General features: G+C 51.9%; 6 protein-coding genes and 1 pseudogene across 6 annotated transcripts; 4 read left to right on the top strand and 3 right to left on the bottom strand.

Moving 5' to 3' along the window:
- Window positions 1–115: 115 nt before the first annotated feature.
- Window positions 116–1808, top strand: SAPIO_CDS10492 (uncharacterized protein; the record flags this gene model as incomplete). Its single annotated transcript, XM_016784075.1, has 2 exons — window positions 116–310; window positions 528–1808. 2 exons carry the CDS (start codon window positions 116–118, stop codon window positions 1806–1808), a joined length of 1476 nt encoding a protein of 491 aa, XP_016638903.1.
- A 1836-nt stretch (window positions 1809–3644) lies between these two features.
- On the top strand, window positions 3645–5970 carry SAPIO_CDS10493 (uncharacterized protein; the record flags this gene model as incomplete). The annotated part of the gene is made up of 3 exons (XM_016784076.1): window positions 3645–3708; window positions 4291–4923; window positions 5093–5970. 3 exons carry the CDS (start codon window positions 3645–3647, stop codon window positions 5968–5970), a joined length of 1575 nt encoding a protein of 524 aa, XP_016638904.1.
- Window positions 5971–6336: 366 nt separating this feature from the next.
- Window positions 6337–6964, bottom strand: SAPIO_CDS10494 (Nuclear transport factor 2 domain containing protein; the record flags this gene model as incomplete). Its single annotated transcript, XM_016784077.1, has 2 exons — window positions 6337–6812; window positions 6919–6964. 2 exons carry the CDS (start codon window positions 6962–6964, stop codon window positions 6337–6339), a joined length of 522 nt encoding a protein of 173 aa, XP_016638905.1.
- A 1362-nt stretch (window positions 6965–8326) lies between these two features.
- SAPIO_CDS10495 (uncharacterized protein) lies at window positions 8327–9550 on the top strand (the record flags this gene model as incomplete). The annotated part of the gene is made up of 3 exons (XM_016784078.1): window positions 8327–8746; window positions 8973–9078; window positions 9195–9550. The coding sequence occupies 3 exons, from the start codon at window positions 8327–8329 to the stop codon at window positions 9548–9550; spliced, it is 882 nt and encodes a 293-aa protein (XP_016638906.1).
- A 396-nt stretch (window positions 9551–9946) lies between these two features.
- Window positions 9947–11728, bottom strand: SAPIO_CDS10496 (Major facilitator superfamily transporter; the record flags this gene model as incomplete). The annotated part of the gene is made up of 3 exons (XM_016784079.1): window positions 9947–10765; window positions 10829–10843; window positions 11027–11728. The coding sequence occupies 3 exons, from the start codon at window positions 11726–11728 to the stop codon at window positions 9947–9949; spliced, it is 1536 nt and encodes a 511-aa protein (XP_016638907.1).
- An 839-nt stretch (window positions 11729–12567) lies between these two features.
- On the bottom strand, window positions 12568–13525 carry SAPIO_CDS10497 (uncharacterized protein; the record flags this gene model as incomplete). Its single annotated transcript, XM_016784080.1, has 2 exons — window positions 12568–13150; window positions 13218–13525. 2 exons carry the CDS (start codon window positions 13523–13525, stop codon window positions 12568–12570), a joined length of 891 nt encoding a protein of 296 aa, XP_016638908.1.
- A 930-nt stretch (window positions 13526–14455) lies between these two features.
- On the top strand, window positions 14456–16291 carry SAPIO_CDS10498 (annotated as a pseudogene; the record flags this gene model as incomplete).
- Window positions 16292–16666: the final 375 nt, after the last annotated feature.

The following is a 16666-nucleotide window of genomic DNA, read 5'->3' on the forward strand; positions in this document are numbered from 1 at the left end:
ACCACCTCGGTGCTGTCAGTCTCGACCCTCCAACCACACTCGCCCTCTCGTCCTCGCAAGGTTGGTACGACGAGTACTTCCTTCTGATATATACGTTTCTTGACTGCCCGCCTACATGCCGGAGCCATTGCACCTACCCAACGGCGTCAATGGCACGCCGGGAGGGTCCCGCCACGTCAATGGCGGGAACGGTCTTGCCGTGAGGCAAAGGTCGCAGAGGAAACAGTCGAGCCCGATGCTGCCGGCATTTATAGTGTCGGCGCCAGGGAAAGTCATCATGTTTGGCGAGCATGCAGTTGTGCATGGCAAAGTAAGTTGATAGATCCGACTATTGTGTTACATTCGGCATTCTGGCAACTGCTGCAAGTGTAAGCGTGGACAGAGTCACTGTCTGTCTCTAGGTTGGGTCTGAGACAGGACACAGAAACGTCATGTCAGAGAGGTGTTGCAGACGTATATGTGACAAACTACCGTCTCATCTGAATTAGCATCATGGCTGTTCGCTGACAATTGTGCTTGGTCTCTAGGCGGCGATAGCTGCAGCCATTTCGCTGAGGTCATACCTCCATGTCACGACACTGTCCAAGTCGAAGAGAATTGTCACGCTTCGATTTCCCGATATCGACTTCCTGCATACATGGAACATTGACGACCTGCCGTGGTCCATCTTCCAAAGGCCTGACAAGAAAAAGTACTACTATGACCTCGTCACGACTCTCGACCCCGACCTCCTAGCTGCTGTCCAGCCCCATCTCGCCGACGTCTCGCTACATAAGCCCGAAGATATACGTAAGATTCACCGAAACTCGGCGTTGTCGTTTCTCTACATTTTCCTGTCTCTCGGCTCGCCCTCGTTCCATGGTTGCATGTATACTTTGCGCTCTACGATTCCCATCGGTGCCGGACTCGGAAGCAGCGCCTCCATCGCCGTTTGCCTGTCAGCGGCGCTACTCCTGCAACTGAGGGCGCTCTCAGGACCTCACCCGGACCAGCCGCCGGACGAGGCGAGGCTGCAAGTAGAGCGGATTAACCGATGGGCTTTTGTCGCAGAGATGGCCACCCATGGCAACCCGTCGGGTGTGGACAACACCGTCTCCACACAGGGCAAGGCCGTGGTGTTCCAAAGGACAGACTACGGCAAGCCCCCTACAGTGAGTCCCCTCTGGGACTTCCCCGAACTGCCACTTCTCCTCGTCAACACGAGGCAGGCCAAGTCTACGGCGCACGAGGTGGCAAAGGTGGGCAAGTTGCGCGACACGCACCCCAAGCTCGTTGGCAACATCCTCGACGCCATCGACAAGGCGACGCGGACGGCGTCGGACCTCCTTGAGGACCCCGAGTTTGACAGTGAGGAGGTGGAATCTCTTCGCAAAGTGGGTGAGCTCATGACGATAAATCATGGGCTGCTCGTTGCCTTGGGCGTCTCCCATCCTAGGCTAGAGCGCGTCCGCGAGCTTGTCGATCATGACGGCATCGGCTGGACGAAGCTTACAGGCGCTGGAGGTGGTGGGTGCTCCATTACGCTGCTACGGCCGGATGTGTCGGCGGAGAAGCTTAGGAAGCTTGAAGAGAAGCTTGACCAGGAGAATTACGAGAAGTTTGAGACTACGCTGGGCGGTGATGGTGTTGGAGTCCTATGGCCTGCGGTTCTTAAGAATGGGCTTGAGGATGACGACGAGGGCGGGATGGAGATTGATGTGGAGAAATTCCTCAATGCGGATGGCATCGCGGGTGTCGAAAGGTTGGTGGGTGTTGAGGGTGCCGGACGAGGCGAAGGGTGGAGATTCTGGAGCGTCGAGGGTCGTTGAAGTGTGTGGGAACGGATCAAGGACGGAACAAGGGGTAAAAAAGCAAAAAAAGGAAATACTAATGTAATACGGGTTATAGAGAGGGAGGGACACTGGGCGCAGGAGGTCACTTCTTGGTATTTCTAATTTGAGGACTCTCAGAGACAGATGGAGAGAGAGAGCACGCAAGTATCGGAGTGAGACTTCGGAAATGGAGCTCTCTCCCGCTCCCGCAATCTTTCTCGGGCTTACCCTTGTCTCCCTATCCTGGAACCCTCGTTGGGGTGCTCACAGTCCTCCTCCCCACCTCCCCAGATGTGGGGATGTGAGGATGGGGTATTCCGCAATCGGGGATGGATTGAGATTGTGCCAGGGGTTCGGAACTACGATTCGACATTGCTTGGGTTCTTGGTTTTCTGTTTTGCTTGTATTCATTTTAGATATAATGCCCTTGGGGCCTACGAGCTTGACACGATGATTAATTTGAGAATAATAACGCGGAGGGAGTGCCAAGAGAAGAACGAGATGGGGATGTTGATAGTCATTGGTGACGCAACCGATGGATTAATTGATGCCGATCGTTGTCTTTTGCTGTTGGGAACCGAGAACGGACAAAAGCAAACCGACACGGCATTATCAATTATCAATTCTACTTTGTAGGGGGAAAACGACGGGAAAACGACAGGGAGCACGGATAAGAGACTTGAGAGTCATCGGGAGTTCTTGGACCTAGACCGCGGCTTGGGCCCAGACCCGGGGCCTAGACCGATTTGCGCCATGGGTTCCCGAAAGCGTATCTCCCAGAGCGGGCCAAGGCCCTCAGTGCTGGGCTACGTACTCCGCGTAGGCTCCGACTCTCTGCGACTCTCTAGCAAACTAAACGACGAAATATTGCAAACTAAACCTAGGCCAGGCAATTGGAATCAAATGTTGCCGTGCCCACTCACCAACCCACTGCAACGCCATCCAGACAAGGTAAACACGTTCCAACATTGAACGGACAGACCAAGCACCCGCAGTCCACCGACCGACACAGTGGCGAATGGCGAATGGCGAGGAACCAGCTGGTTTTTTTTTTTTGTTTGCCGCTGAGCTGGACCGCTGAAAACGATCAGGTGCAGCGCCTAAACTTTGCTAAGGTTCGTACCCAACCCTTGTCCGGCCCGCCCTATTTTGGCGTTAATTTCAGGCTCTGATCGCACGTGATGGCAGTCACTTGAGGTTTTCGCCGTGTTGGCAGCGATGATTTGATCCTTCCATCGTCCGAGGTCGCCCGTCGTCCAGCCTCTCATTGCTGGTAACTGGGCCCTGGCAGGTTTGCTGCAGAGAAAATGGTACGGTGGCACTGAAGAACTAAAAAAAAAAAATCTAACAAAAAAGGGACCCGGGAAAAGAAGAAGATTGAAGGACGAGTGACGCCAGAGCTTGGCTCTCTCAGCCCAGTGCAGGATCCCGGCAGTAATTCGCACGCTAGAACAATCGAATTTTTGAATCTGGTCCTGTCCCTTTGTCCTTCTCCCCCCCCCCCCCCCCAAAAAAAAAGGCCCAACATTAAAGTCTTATACCACCCCATGCCCCCATATTTGAAGAGAGCTCGTCTCCTGTCCCGCGGCTTGCTCTTCCTGCCTTCCGAACTTCAGAGAATTTTTTTTTCTTTTTCTATCATGGAGTTTGGAATGAAACCAGCAGTTCTTTGCCTGAATTCCTCTCGAGGTCGAAAAAGAGATTGGTTTGCCGAAGACGTCTTTTTACATTGAATTAACCACAATCTTTGCAACAATTCCGTTTCTCTCCGTCTGTCTGTCCCTACCCACGCATTTTAGCAGCTTAGGCGACAGGAAGAGAACGAAAGGAGATATGCCGCCCAAATCTACTACTAGGACCGCTGTGTCCAAGGCGAAGAACCCTGAGCCTAGCAAAGGTGAGTGACAAGAGTGACTCTTGTTCTCTTTTCCTCTTCCGTTTCCCCCTTGTCCCCTTGTCGGCCAAGTCCAATGTCATGGTAAAACACCCCACCATCAGAACCAGCAGAAACCATCAGAAACATGAGAACCTTCAAATGTCGTCAGCAACGTCGACGATAATTTGGAGCTTCTCTTCCTTTTTCTTTTTTCCCCCTTTTCTGTCGATTTTATGTTTCTCTGCCTGATGCGTTTCTGCCCCGCCGTCATTGTCAAGCAATCATTAAGAGACTTGTGTGTCGTCCCGTTTGAGTTTTTGGGGTTTCTTGGTCGAAGCTCAATCAAGGGAGCACCGACCGCATTTCACATTCCAGTCGTGAGGGGTCCATCTGCTATCAAATCCATCCCTTGCTTTCCCACTTCCCACTTCCCACTAGCTCACAAGCCCTTGCTTCACTTTTTCCTACTCCGTACCTCGGTCTCGTTTCTTCCTATCCCACCCCGCCTCTCTCTTTCTTTCTTTTCTAAAAATAAAATCCTTTTCTTCTGCTGCCGAGTCTGGGGGAAAAAAAAACACTAAAAAAAAACTCACACGTATATAGAAGATACACAACCAAGTGCCGAACCAGCTTCGGTAAACGAGCTCTCCAAGCGCCGCTACTACCAAACCAACCCCGTCACGAAACGAATCGAGACCGACGGCCTCCCGGCCCTCACCCCCACCGAGCGCCAAACCTGGGCCAACGCCCAATTCCTACCCCGCGTCGCCGGCAAGCAGACGAACCTGCCCGCCAAGGTCGAGAGGGAGTACTGGAAGCAAGTAGCCAAAGACAACCTCCCCATCCGATCACTAAGGAAAGGATACACGTGGGGCAGCGACAAGACCGGACGCGACGTGGGAGAGTACACGCCCGAGGACTTCGAGGCCCGGAGGCGGAAACAGGATCGTTTGGCGGCGCTGACGATTGAGCACGAGAGGTTCTTGTCGAGGAGGGAGCTACAGGAACGAGGGGTTCGCGATAGGAAGGGAAATCTTTACGTGCTTACGGAGGAGGATATTGAGAAGGAGAAGAGCAGGAGGAAAGAGATGGCGCAGCTGAATCGGGAACTGTATGATGGTGGTCGGCCGAGTCGGTATGCGACGGACCCGGAGTGGGATGACGTCGTTCCTATTCCTGCCGTGGAGCCGGAGAATGCTCTAGCTGCCATCGCCTACCCAGATGACTATGCTGAAGGTAGATAGCTTTTTTTCTTCTTCTCTCTTTCTTCTAACTTCGTCTCGTTGTTAGATCTTCTTCTTTTCTCTCCGTCTTTTTTTTTTTTTTTTTTTTTTTTTTTTTTTTGTCTCTTTCCTTTTCTCCGAAGAACACGACTCAACTAACAACAGCCAATCCCCTTTCTTAGCCATGTCCTATCTCCGTGCTGTGATGGCCGCCGAAGAATGCTCCCCCCGCTGCCTCCGCCTAACCGAACACATCATCTCCATGAACGCCGCCCACTACACCGTCTGGCTCTACCGCTTCAAGATCGTCTCAACACTAAACATCCCCGCTCCCGACGAGATCGCCTGGCTCAACGAGGTGGCCCTCGCCCACCTCAAAAACTACCAGATCTGGCACCACCGCCAGCTCATCATCGACCACTACTACCCGCAGATCGCCTCCGACGCAGACGCCCTCAAGAAGCTGGGGCGGTCGGAGTCGCAGTTCATCACTACCATGCTCGCCGAGGATACGAAGAATTACCACGTTTGGTCGTATAGGCAGTACCTCGTGCGCAAGCTTAATCTATTTAACTTGCCTGAGCTGCTCTCGACGCAGAACCTTATCGAGGACGATGTAAGGAATAATTCGGCCTGGTCGCACCGTTTCCTTGTCGTCTTTTCGGACCCCGAGGCTTCAACGCCGGGGTCTCATGCTACTGAGTATGACGCTAAAGTCCCCGCCGCTACGGTGGACCGCGAAATCGCCTACGCAGAGGAGAAGATTGCGCTGGCGCCGCAGAACCAGGCTGCGTGGAATTACCTGAGGGGAGTCCTCGTCAAGGGCGGAAGAAAAATGAGCGAGGTTAAGAGCTTCTCTGAGGGCTTCGTGACCGGGCTGGGTGACGAGGACGCCGAGGAGGTCAAGAGCTCGCATGCGCTGGATTGCTTGGCTGAAGCTTACCTCGAGGAGGGCGATAAGGAGAAGGCGAACCTATGCCTTGAGAGGCTAGCCACTAGGTGGGATCCCATTCGGGCTGGTTATTGGAAGTATCGACAGCAGCTTGTCGAGGTAGCCTGAGGAGATGAGCATAATGGGAATAATGCGAAAGGAAGGTTAGAAAGGGTACATGCATTCATTTTTCCTCCTTATCATTTTTTTTTTTTTTTTGGCTGGGGCTTGTATCATTTATCATTGATCATTTACATGCGGTTAAAGAGGTCGGATAGACAGATGGGAAAGACAAAAAAAGTGTAGTGTAGTTTGTCAAAGGCAGCGCGCATGTATATTGGGTCGAAATCAAATACTATTCCAATGAAAGCCAACAAGTTTTCCAAATTTCCTCTTCTATAAAACTCCGTTTGTGTTTGTATCCATGGCCCAAGATGTCTTTTTTTGTTTCCCTTTTCGAATCTCATGACAATAACTCCTCCCCGTTTTCTAAATTCACAGCGTCCTAAAATTCTGCGACATAATCAACCACCTCCTCAAACCCCTCGGCGCATTCCTCCCCAGCGCCTCCCAATTCGGCGCCAGCACAAAAACCTCATTAAACGCCTTCCTAACCGCCTCCCTCCCTTTCCCGAACTGCACCCTCCCCGTAACCTGGACCAGCAGGCTCATCTTGGACCCGTTCCTGTCGGCGGCGACGGGGATGTTGGGGGCGGCCTCGGACGCGAAGCCGAAGGCCGGGTTGACGGCGTGGGCGTCGAAGGATTCGACCTCGTAGCGGCAGGCGGGGCCGTGTTCGGCCACGAGCTTCTCGTAGTCGGCGGGGGTGGCGAGGACGGTGCCGTTGATGGATATGTCGGCTGTTAGGGCGCCGGAGGTGGTGTAGGGTTTGCTGGAGTTGATGTAGAAGTGGGAGATGGGCGAGGGCGTGGAGAGGGCGTGGTAGTAGCTTTCTACGAAGGCTTGGGCGCCTGCGGGAGAGAGTTAGCGTTTGCTGGTTTGCGTTTTGGGGGGGCGGGGGGGCGAGAGGAGGAGGAGGAAAGTGGGCGGATGGAGAGCTGGGGGTAGTCACTTTACCTTCGCTAGCGACTTTGACTTGGGTATCTTCGGACGGTAGAGACATGGTTCTTCTAAGGTGTTGCGTGGAGGTCGTGGGAGTGATGCGCTCGTTTGATGCCAGTTTAAGAGATTCCCAGTCGCTCGAGTAGAGAATAGGCAGGCGACTTGTTTGGAAGCCCAGCGAGAGAGCTTGTGGAGAAGCGCACGGTTTTATATGGCGTCTTTCTGCTTCCCTCGCCGAGTTTGCGACCCGTTGTGGGGTTTTGGCGATCTTTTAAGAATAAGTTGATGTTTTGTGAAGTGATAAAAGATGTGAAGTTGAGAGTGGAAGAGTCTCGCGTGGTGAACAATTAATTGAGTTGAAGGTGGAAGGTGGGGGTGGGGCTCCGAGACTTTGGAGGTCGCATGTCAACTGACCTATGACCCCTGAGGTCAGCCTGTTTTTGCAGGGGTTGATGGCGTCATTTCCATAGGTCGGTTGAACTGCGGAAACATCAACCGACCTATGGGTCACTGGTCAGGCGAGCCACAGAGAAACCAGGAGCAAGCCACTGAAAAAGAAGCTAGCACGAGCAACTAAAAAAGAAAAAAAAAATAGAAGGTACGAAGTATAATCGAATTTAAAATTTACTCTCAATTAATCCCGGATCAATCCTTTATAAACATATTTTATTTTATTCTTAGTTACTTCTAATTCAATTTAGAATCAATTCAAATTAACTATATTAGGAGCTCTAAAAATTAGTTATCTATTATCTATATTGAATTGATCCAGGATTGATTAAGGAGTAATTGCATTTAATATAAAGGAATTTTAAGGATTAGAAGAAAAGGGCACGCCCTGTACAGAGTGGGGAGGGCTTGGATTGAGCCAATAGAAATGCCCGACCGGGTACTGATTTAGGTAATAATAGAACCACACGAAATCGGCACGTGTCCACGTGACCAGACATGGAGTCGGCGTGGGAGCCGAACTCGAAAGGGAAGGAGAGATCGATCATGGAGGGGATGGGCCATGGATTCAGTGCTTTACTCGGGGTTTTTCAGATCGATGGGAGGTGTTGGACACGCAGTATACTACGCTCAAGGGCATCATTGACAGGCACAAACGGGGCTGCAGCCATCAATGATGGATGGTCGGTAGGCCGAATGATGGCGGCGAGGAGGACAACTGACGACAGCCAGGAGGAGCTCCTCTGTATTATTTTATGTACTTTTGTAAAGGCTCGCCGATTGGTCTCTTTGCTATCCGGATCACCAACTACAGTCGTGGCAGGGTATGCATTGATAATACTCTACGCAGGACAGCCACGTTTCTGTCCTACTCTGTGTTCTCATCGGGAGGGCCACGGCCGTCACCCCACGAGAAGCCATTCCCGAGAGTGACACGCCCAGGGCACGTAGTCTGGCTATAGATACGACAATTATGACCTATTACGAGACGAAAGCGCTCCCCGCCTCCGACCTGGTCTGTGGAGACATCGTGCACCTCAGGGCCAGCAATAACATCCCCACAGACATCAGAATCCTAAGCCACTCTGGTGACATACGATTCGATCGTTCCCTCTTAACCGGAGAGTCAGAAGAGGTCGAGGGTGCAGTCGACGTCACCGACACCAGCTTTCTTCAAAGCCGGAACATTGCCCTTATGGGAACCACTGTGCTCAACAGAAGCGGCGTGGGTGCTGTCGTGCTGACTGGCGTAAAGTCCGTCATCGGTCACGTCGCACACTCTTCGGTCAACGTCAAGAAGGAAGCCGTTCTAATTCAACAGGAGATATGGCGCTTCGTCAAGATGATCGTCTGCATGACCATCTTCCTTGCCCTGCTAATCCTGCTCACTTGGGTGGGTTGGCTGCGGGTCCGTCATCCCGGATTCCTGAGTGTTCCCGCCATGCTCGTCAATGTTATGGCTTGTATCGTTGCTTTTATCCCGGAGGGAATGTCTATTCGCCGTGACGGGAGATGGTGTTAATGATGCGCCGGCCCTCCGAGCTGCTGACGTCAACGTGGCGGTTGTAACGGGAAGCGATGTGGCTATCGATGCTGCTGACCTTGTGCTCCTGGATAAGTTTGACTCGATCGTTGATGCCATCCGCTTGGATCGTCTCGTCTTCCAAAGCCTACAGAAGGTTAGCTGGTCCGAGATTTGGCTTGTTATCCTCAATGTCTTCTTCGGTGTGCCCTTGCCGCTTAGCGCGTTTCTCATGATCATCATCTGCGTCTTAACAGATCTGTTCCTGAGCCTGTCGTTGATCATGGAGAAGGAAGAGTTTAATCTCCTTAAACAACAGCCTCGAGACCATCGGCGCGACCACTTGATTACTCTCAAATCTACGCGCAGGCATACCTTTTTGTTGGGTTTATGGAAACCATCACGGCTCAATCCACGTTCTTCCTCTACATGTGGAGGCACGCCGGCATGCCCGTCTCGGAACTTTTTTCCCTTTTTGAGCACAACCGCGAGGGATTTCATGGCTATACCCAAGTCGAGTTGGACCACTTCGACGCCACGGGTCTGTGCGTCTATTTTGTCACCCTTGTCTTTTTGCAGCTGGGCAATGTCCTCGCCATGAAGAACCGCCGTCCAGGCAGACCCGTTCAGAAAGAAGCGGCGCAACCCGTGGCTCATACTGAGTATGGCAAGTAGCATAGGCATTGCCGTGTTCGTGACAGAGGTTCCCGGAATACAGAGGCTTTTCGGAACAGCATCGGTCCCGCTTGACTTCTGGTTTATTCCCATTCCGTTGGCCCTAGGAGTCCTCTGCATGGACGAGTCGAGGAAGTTAATCGTTAGGCTATTTCCAAGGTCATTTGTTGCAGGAGTTGCGTGGTAAAGAAGTGGCGTTGTTCACACCGTCGGGAGTACTATTTAGGGAAATGGCGGGCGAGAGAGAGACGGACGGAGAGAGAGAGAGAGAAAGAAAGACATAGGTGGCCGTAGGATCAATGGAACATGCCTGTCCCCTTGCTTCACGGGAAGAATAGTATGAGTTAAATATAAATTCCAAGTCAGTTCGCACCTTTTAGTATTAATCACCAACGTCTACCGCCCTACCGCATCATTCTCTGCCTCTTCGAAACGGCGGTATCGTTCCTCCCTCCACTTGGGACCCCATGTTCGCACTATCCACACAGAAGGACATGCTGCTAATACCACTAATCCCATGAAAAGATAGGTGTAGCCGTAGCCCCAAGCATCAATAATATACTGGACCACAGCGGTGCCGATGGCGCTCGTACCGGCCCTAGTCAAGTTAAAAGATGAAGACACTCGGCCAGGGTTCATGGGATACAAGTCCACGAGAAGCGTCGAAAGGATCGCGATGGGCCCGCTGAGACCCGCACCCGCGAGGAACAACACGACGAGCGGTGCTGCGAGACTAGCGCCAGAATCCACAACCCAGCCCCATGCGATGATCATGCCCACGGCCAACAAAGTCCACGGCCACATAATATCCAACCTCGCTCTTTCGATGGGGAACCTCCTCAAGTCATCTCCCTTCTTGCGGTCCGGAGACACGCCGATGCTCCTCGCGACACGTACGTAGTTCCAGTTCAGCAGCTTTGCCACGACGGCGGATCCCGCGACGGCGCCAACTGAAAAGGGAATGAAGCAAAGTCCGACTTGCAAGTCGTTCAAGTTGTACCGCCGACGGACGACATCCTGCAGAGGGACGAGCATGGCGTAGTTTGCCATGACGAAGAGTGACATGAAGAGCATGAGTGGCCCCACGTCCTTTTCAAAGATAATAAGGATTGCGGCCCAGATGTTCGGAATGGGGATTTTTAGGCGTCGTTTCGCCGGCCGAGCCGATGCCGGTTCAGAGTGTACTCTCTCCTCAAGCTCGTTGGGCTTGCGCCGCTGCCTCAAAAGAGATATCAATGGAGTATTCAGTCTCGGGGGAGGGATTGACCCGTTTCCTACTATCTTGCGAGCGCTCTATGATAATATTATATGTTAGTGGTGGCCCCTGGATTTCAAACTCATGGGATGATATATAATAGGGTATCTGACTTCTGGTGCGAAGGGAATATAAATGAGTAGGAAGACGCTAGCGGATATGACGAGAAACCAAAACGTCGATCTCCACCCGAGATACTGGGTTAATATGCCGCCTATTACCGGCGCTATAGCTGGGGAGAGTTGAGCACTCGCCACAACAGCAGTGATGTAGCCACCTCTCTCAGCGCTGGTGGCAATGTCGGCGATAACAGCGTTTCCTATAGCCACAGTAGCGCTGCAACCGGTGCTCTGCAACGCTCTTAGAACCATGAGAGCGGCGTAGTTATTTTGCAGCGCGAGGCCGACGTTCGCACCCAAGTAAATGGCAAACGTGAGCATGTAAACGATCCGACGGCCAACTCGGTCACTCAGGTCCCCGAAGAAGAGAGGGGCGATGGCTTGCATGATCTGGTAAACGGTCACGGTGAGGTTAAGCTGACCGAGAGAGCGGTGGTAGGACTCGGCTATGGGTGTGATGGCGGGGAGATAGACGAATGCGGAGAAGGGAGAAAAGAATGTGCTAAAAACAGTCATGAGAACTAGGAAGATTTTCGTCTTGCGCGAGAAGACGGAGTAAAATTGTTCTGACGAGGGTTCATTATTATCGCGAGTTTCGCCATTTTCGGCGTCGATCCCCGAAGGATTTGCCCCAGGAGTAAGAGAAGTTCCCGCATCGGTGGCTTCTGCTTTCGGGACGACTTCCTTGCGCTCTGAGGCGGGGATGTTGCGGGACGACGAATGCGAGGTGTGCTGGACGTTGAGATCTCTATCAACCGTTTTTTCCTTCGACGTCCCCGACGCTGAGGCTGTGGGATCAGCCATTATTATTGCAATGCCAAGAAATGGGTCTGCAGCTTCATTGGCGGTCTTTACTGAGGGGACTTGTCAGTTTAAAGAGATTTATCGAGGATGAGCGTGGAAGGACGTCGCGTGCGCTAGACTCGGTTCTGACGGCACAGAGTGAAGAAGGCCGGATTTAAAGGTCGGATTTTAGGAGGAAATTAAGGAGGTAAACCCGGAATTCTTGTCAATACTGTCACCTTTGCATCACTGCCTGCCGCTCTTGGCCGTGGACCAGGCAGTCGAATATCTGCAGCCGAGCAAGTGACTAGTCGCTTTCCTTGATCATAACATAGTGCGTAGTCAAGAGGAAGTAGGGGGAATATGTCATTTTCCATATTTAGCGGGCCAAACCGTAAGAGTTCTAGTGCGGACATATCATTTCCCCAGGGCTTCGAGTATTGCTTGCTCGAGGACGCTCGTTTACCCATTGAACATAACGCCAAGACGAAACTGTTTCCTTTGCCTTGCACTATCTGTCCCTTGCTGGGCGGAGGAAATCAAGTTTTAACTCCGAGGGATGGTGCGGTCCACGTCGATTGCCTGTTGCGAGAACAGCAACGACTTGCGTGAATCTCGCGGTTTAATAACCGTATCGCCGTTGCTTCTCAAGATTCGGTGGTTAGAATCCCCGCAGCTCTCCAAGACGCACTATCCATGTGGAGGCAATACACAACTCTCCGGTCAGGGTTTTGCGGGATGGGAGGCGGGAGGGAGCGATGGAATGTCGGAAGTTCTAAAATCTCCTCCCCCGCGGCGGAATCTCTGATCTCTTATCTTATTTTATTTCTTATTATTTCTTTCTGTTTCGTTGACCAGGTTCATAAGAGTAAGAGCAGCTGAAGAGCCAAGAATATCAGGAAAATCTGGTTTCCTGCCGCAGCCGATGCCCCATCGGTGGGTGGGTCTGCACTCGGAGTCGGAACATCGTTATATGTTAATGGGAAAGCCGCAAACGGGACGGTCCTTGGCGGATCGACTTTGGCGTCGGCAAAGGCCCATGTCGGAATAGCAAAGGAGCTTTCTCCAGATTTCCATCCGTTACACGATGCGTAACCCCATATTGTCGAGGCGTCCTCGATCTTTGACTTCGAGCACATGGCTATCCCGTCGACGGAGCAAATTGACTCCATCTGGACGACGTGGCTTTGGCAGTAGCACGACGACTGAGCGAAGAATGACTGACAATCGGATGTGTACTGGCTGTAGCGGTTGCAGGCTGACTTGATGTAAGAGCAGCCGTTCTTGAACGAGGTCACTGGCTCCGGGGTGATGAGAGGGGGCTCGGTCACATCCACTGAACCGAGCTCGCTCGTACAAAAAGTCTTCCACTGGTCCTGATAATGCCGGAACTGATGGTCCATGACGAAATCCCGCAAGCATAACCGATGCTGGTTTTGACACCTAAAACGGAAAACGAGTCAGCTTCGGCAAGCCTTGATTCTCGGCGCGGACGACGACTGAGGCTCACTTGACTAGGTCGGTGTAGATATCTGCGACGCAGAAACAGTTTACGAATCGAGAATCGTGCAGATTGCCATTGCCGGCATCAAGCATTGACACACACGAGTTGACCTCGGTCTGGAGATGATCGCATTGCGACTCGGTGTCCGCATAATCGTCGACGCAATTCGACGGGTCAGCCCAGGATCTCGCGGCAAGGAAATGCTGGGTTGGTGAAGGCGCGTCGACAGTAACATGAGGTGTCTCGAGAGCGTCGCTGGCAGGCAACGCGCCCGTCTCGAGCGGAAATGCAGTGACGAAATTCGGCGCTGCCATTATGATTGTAATTATTCTCTTGAGGTCCTCTCTAGGTCGATGCGCACAAACATTGATTGACAAGAAATTGTCAGCTATTATCGAATAGGTCGGTCATGGATTCCTTGTTGCTTCCATCGAGATGGTGGTCGGTAAGGCCTCATGTCGTTTCACACGTCATTCCGTCATTCGCGAGAGTGAATCGCCAGAGTTCAAGTGCAAAATCGCAGGGCCACGCGAACTGGGCTGAGCATCGTGGAATCAGCCAAGCACATGAAAAAAGTGGCTGTGCACTTTTCAAAGGTTCTCCGGGGCAGATCCGCTCGACCAATTTGAACCCCTGCAGTGACCGCACGGAAATTGGATACGACATGATGGGCCTATCAACGGGTCCCACTCTGATCTCGTTCAGATTGCACGATGATCACTGGAGGGTACTTGGCCTCATTTCCAGAGCGGGCACCTTGTATTACCAAAAGAGGAAGCCTATGGGAGATAATATGGATGAATGTAACCACACCATTCCTTTCATGCAGCTGCTCACACCAGAATTTCGCCAGTCATACGAAAAAGGAGACATTCAGGCACTCCGCTCCGCCACTGAGCCACCTAAGTTTACTTCGTGCTGGCTGAGCAAAGCCAATACCAACCCGTGCTCGCCAGTGTCGCACAAGTCGAATAATAAGTCCCATTTGATCTAAAATGGAGAGAAAAATCACCCCTCTTGAGATCTACTGTAATCTCCCCCGGCCGGCTGAGCATGGGAAGTGTGGCTGTGTCGTGTCCCGACTCGAAATCACCAGGAGCACAGAGTTTGCACGGAACAGACCTCAGACGCCCGCTCACCGGAATTGAATCGCATTCCAAATTTCTTTCTGGGGACAAAAAGAGAATGGAGGCATTATGAGTCTAGTGCAACAAAAATCGACGGCTCAACTTCGCAGCCCAGTCATGGTAGCGCAAACTGACGATCGACCGCCACCAGCAACCACTGGAGGACCTACGATTCAAATCGCGAGATCAGACCGCAGCGCCCAGGTTCGACGGTTCGCCGGACTTGTTATTCTTCACTTGGTATACATTGGCGTCATCGTAGCTCTCCTTATAGTCTCGGCGACTAGGGATGGCCTGTGGAAAGTGAAAGACTGGGACTACGTCAAGGAGACCGAGGGCTCTTTTATTGACAGGTCGCTGTGGTGGACGGCTGTCCCGACTTTCTTCTTCAGCGGATTCGCTCTATACATGAGGAGATGCTACGACGACATTCTCGATCTTGAGCCCTACCTTGGGCTCTACAAGGGCCCTACGAGAGGTGAACGCTCCGTCCTCGTCAATTACCGCTCCACTTTTCCGCCGATAACTGTTTTCAAAGCGTGGAAGAATGGACACTGGATATCGGGCTTCTCTGTGGCCTTGACAACATTCTTTTCTATTATCCTTATCCCGCTATCCTCTCATCTCTTGGAAACCAAACTTTACCAGCACAGGACCGAAGGAATCGCTTTACAGAAGGATAATCTGAATCTCGGTCGATTGAATGAGAATGCCGACTTTAGTCGCGCCTTTGAAATCACGTCGGCCCTTGGAGTGTACGGCGGTGGAGGCAACTTGTTTTCACAGTGGATGAACAACGACTACGCGTTTCCTTCCTTTATGCCCGGCGACGGCGTTGTGTGGGACTACAACACTACCATCGAGATCCCTGCCGTGCCGGGATACTATTCTCGCCTCACAAACTGCTCTTTCATCGACGAGGATGATTACGAAGTAACGGACGTTACTGGGGGGAATTCTACACAAAGGACACTTCGTCTCACGGCTTCTCAGGATGGATGCGAGATGGAGCACGACTTCGAGGTTGAGGGGTCGAAATATAACATGTACTTCCCGACAGGAGTCTCTGACTGCGTTTCGTCGAGGAATAACATCACAACATCCAGGATACTCTTTCTTCTTGCTTGGCCAAATACAGGAGAACGGGAAAAGTTGGCCTTGGCGACTCAACTTGCCATATGTTCACCGGTATTTGGAGTCGACGTCGGAACGCTAAAGGTTGGTGTTCTTGAGCGCATAGCGGTCAAGGAATTTGACCGCACCCCTTGTCAATACACTTCAACTACAAATTGCGAGGGTCCTGACGGCTCGAGGTCTGACTTCCGCGCCGTTGTCAAGGCAATCGTCAAGCAAAGCGCCACACAGGCTCTTGCCAATTCCAGGACGAATACATTCGGCAATCTAATCTTAAACAAGTTTGATGTGACTCGAAGAAATACCTCAACGCCCCTTTCCGTTGCATGGCCATCAGATCTGGACGAACTACGAGAAGACATGATCGCATCCATGCAGTCCGTGTACGCGACGCTTTTCCTGACTGCCACTTCTACCATGGCACTCGATGCCGCTGGCTGGCCCCTGGATTTCAGAAACACGACAGTTCAAGTGGTGAACGATATCGAGAAGCTATTTGCCGTCGATTGGGCGTGTATATTTATTCTGGTGGTCTTGGGTGGTTCCTTAGCCCTCGCTGTACTGGGATGCGCTAGGAGCGCCGAGATGCGAGATTGGGACGTCGACGCGCCATCAAATGTCATACAGACTATTGGCCTCATTGCTGGAAGCGAGGAGATCCTCTCTATGGCAATGGACGTTAAGGAGATGACCAACCAAGATGGAGAGAGGACATTCGAGGAGACTGCCACGACGAGATGGAATTGCGACAGGGCGCTATTCATGGTCGAGGCCAATGGTGGAGAAAGGCTATTACGGGTTCATCCTTCATGTACATAGTTTGTTTAAAAGGCGCGTTAACATTGCCCTGGGCAGGCTGTTCCTATGAATAAGAATGGCTTATCCAAAGAGGGGAAAAAGGAGAGAAAAGAGAAAAAAAAAAGCTGTGTGCTACATGTAGCAATTACGACTGCAAGTTGACCCATAGCGCGGCGTCTTGTATACATGTCACAGCAAAAACCAACTTCAACTACAATGCAAAGTGGTCAAGCCAAACACTAGGCCTAAAATGCCAACTGATAGCACCGCCAATAGAGCTTCCAGCCCACACAATCTTGGCGCAGAAGCCATCAGACACAGGGCCGATTTACGGATAGACCTTGAGGGAAGCGTCATCTCCGCCTTCATCAAGAGTCGTAAATTGTAATGTGGATG

Source organism: Scedosporium apiospermum, assembly GCF_000732125.1.
Source record: "Scedosporium apiospermum strain IHEM 14462 chromosome Unknown SEQ_SAPIO_0165, whole genome shotgun sequence".
Taxonomy (NCBI): Eukaryota; Fungi; Ascomycota; class Sordariomycetes; order Microascales; family Microascaceae; genus Scedosporium; species Scedosporium apiospermum.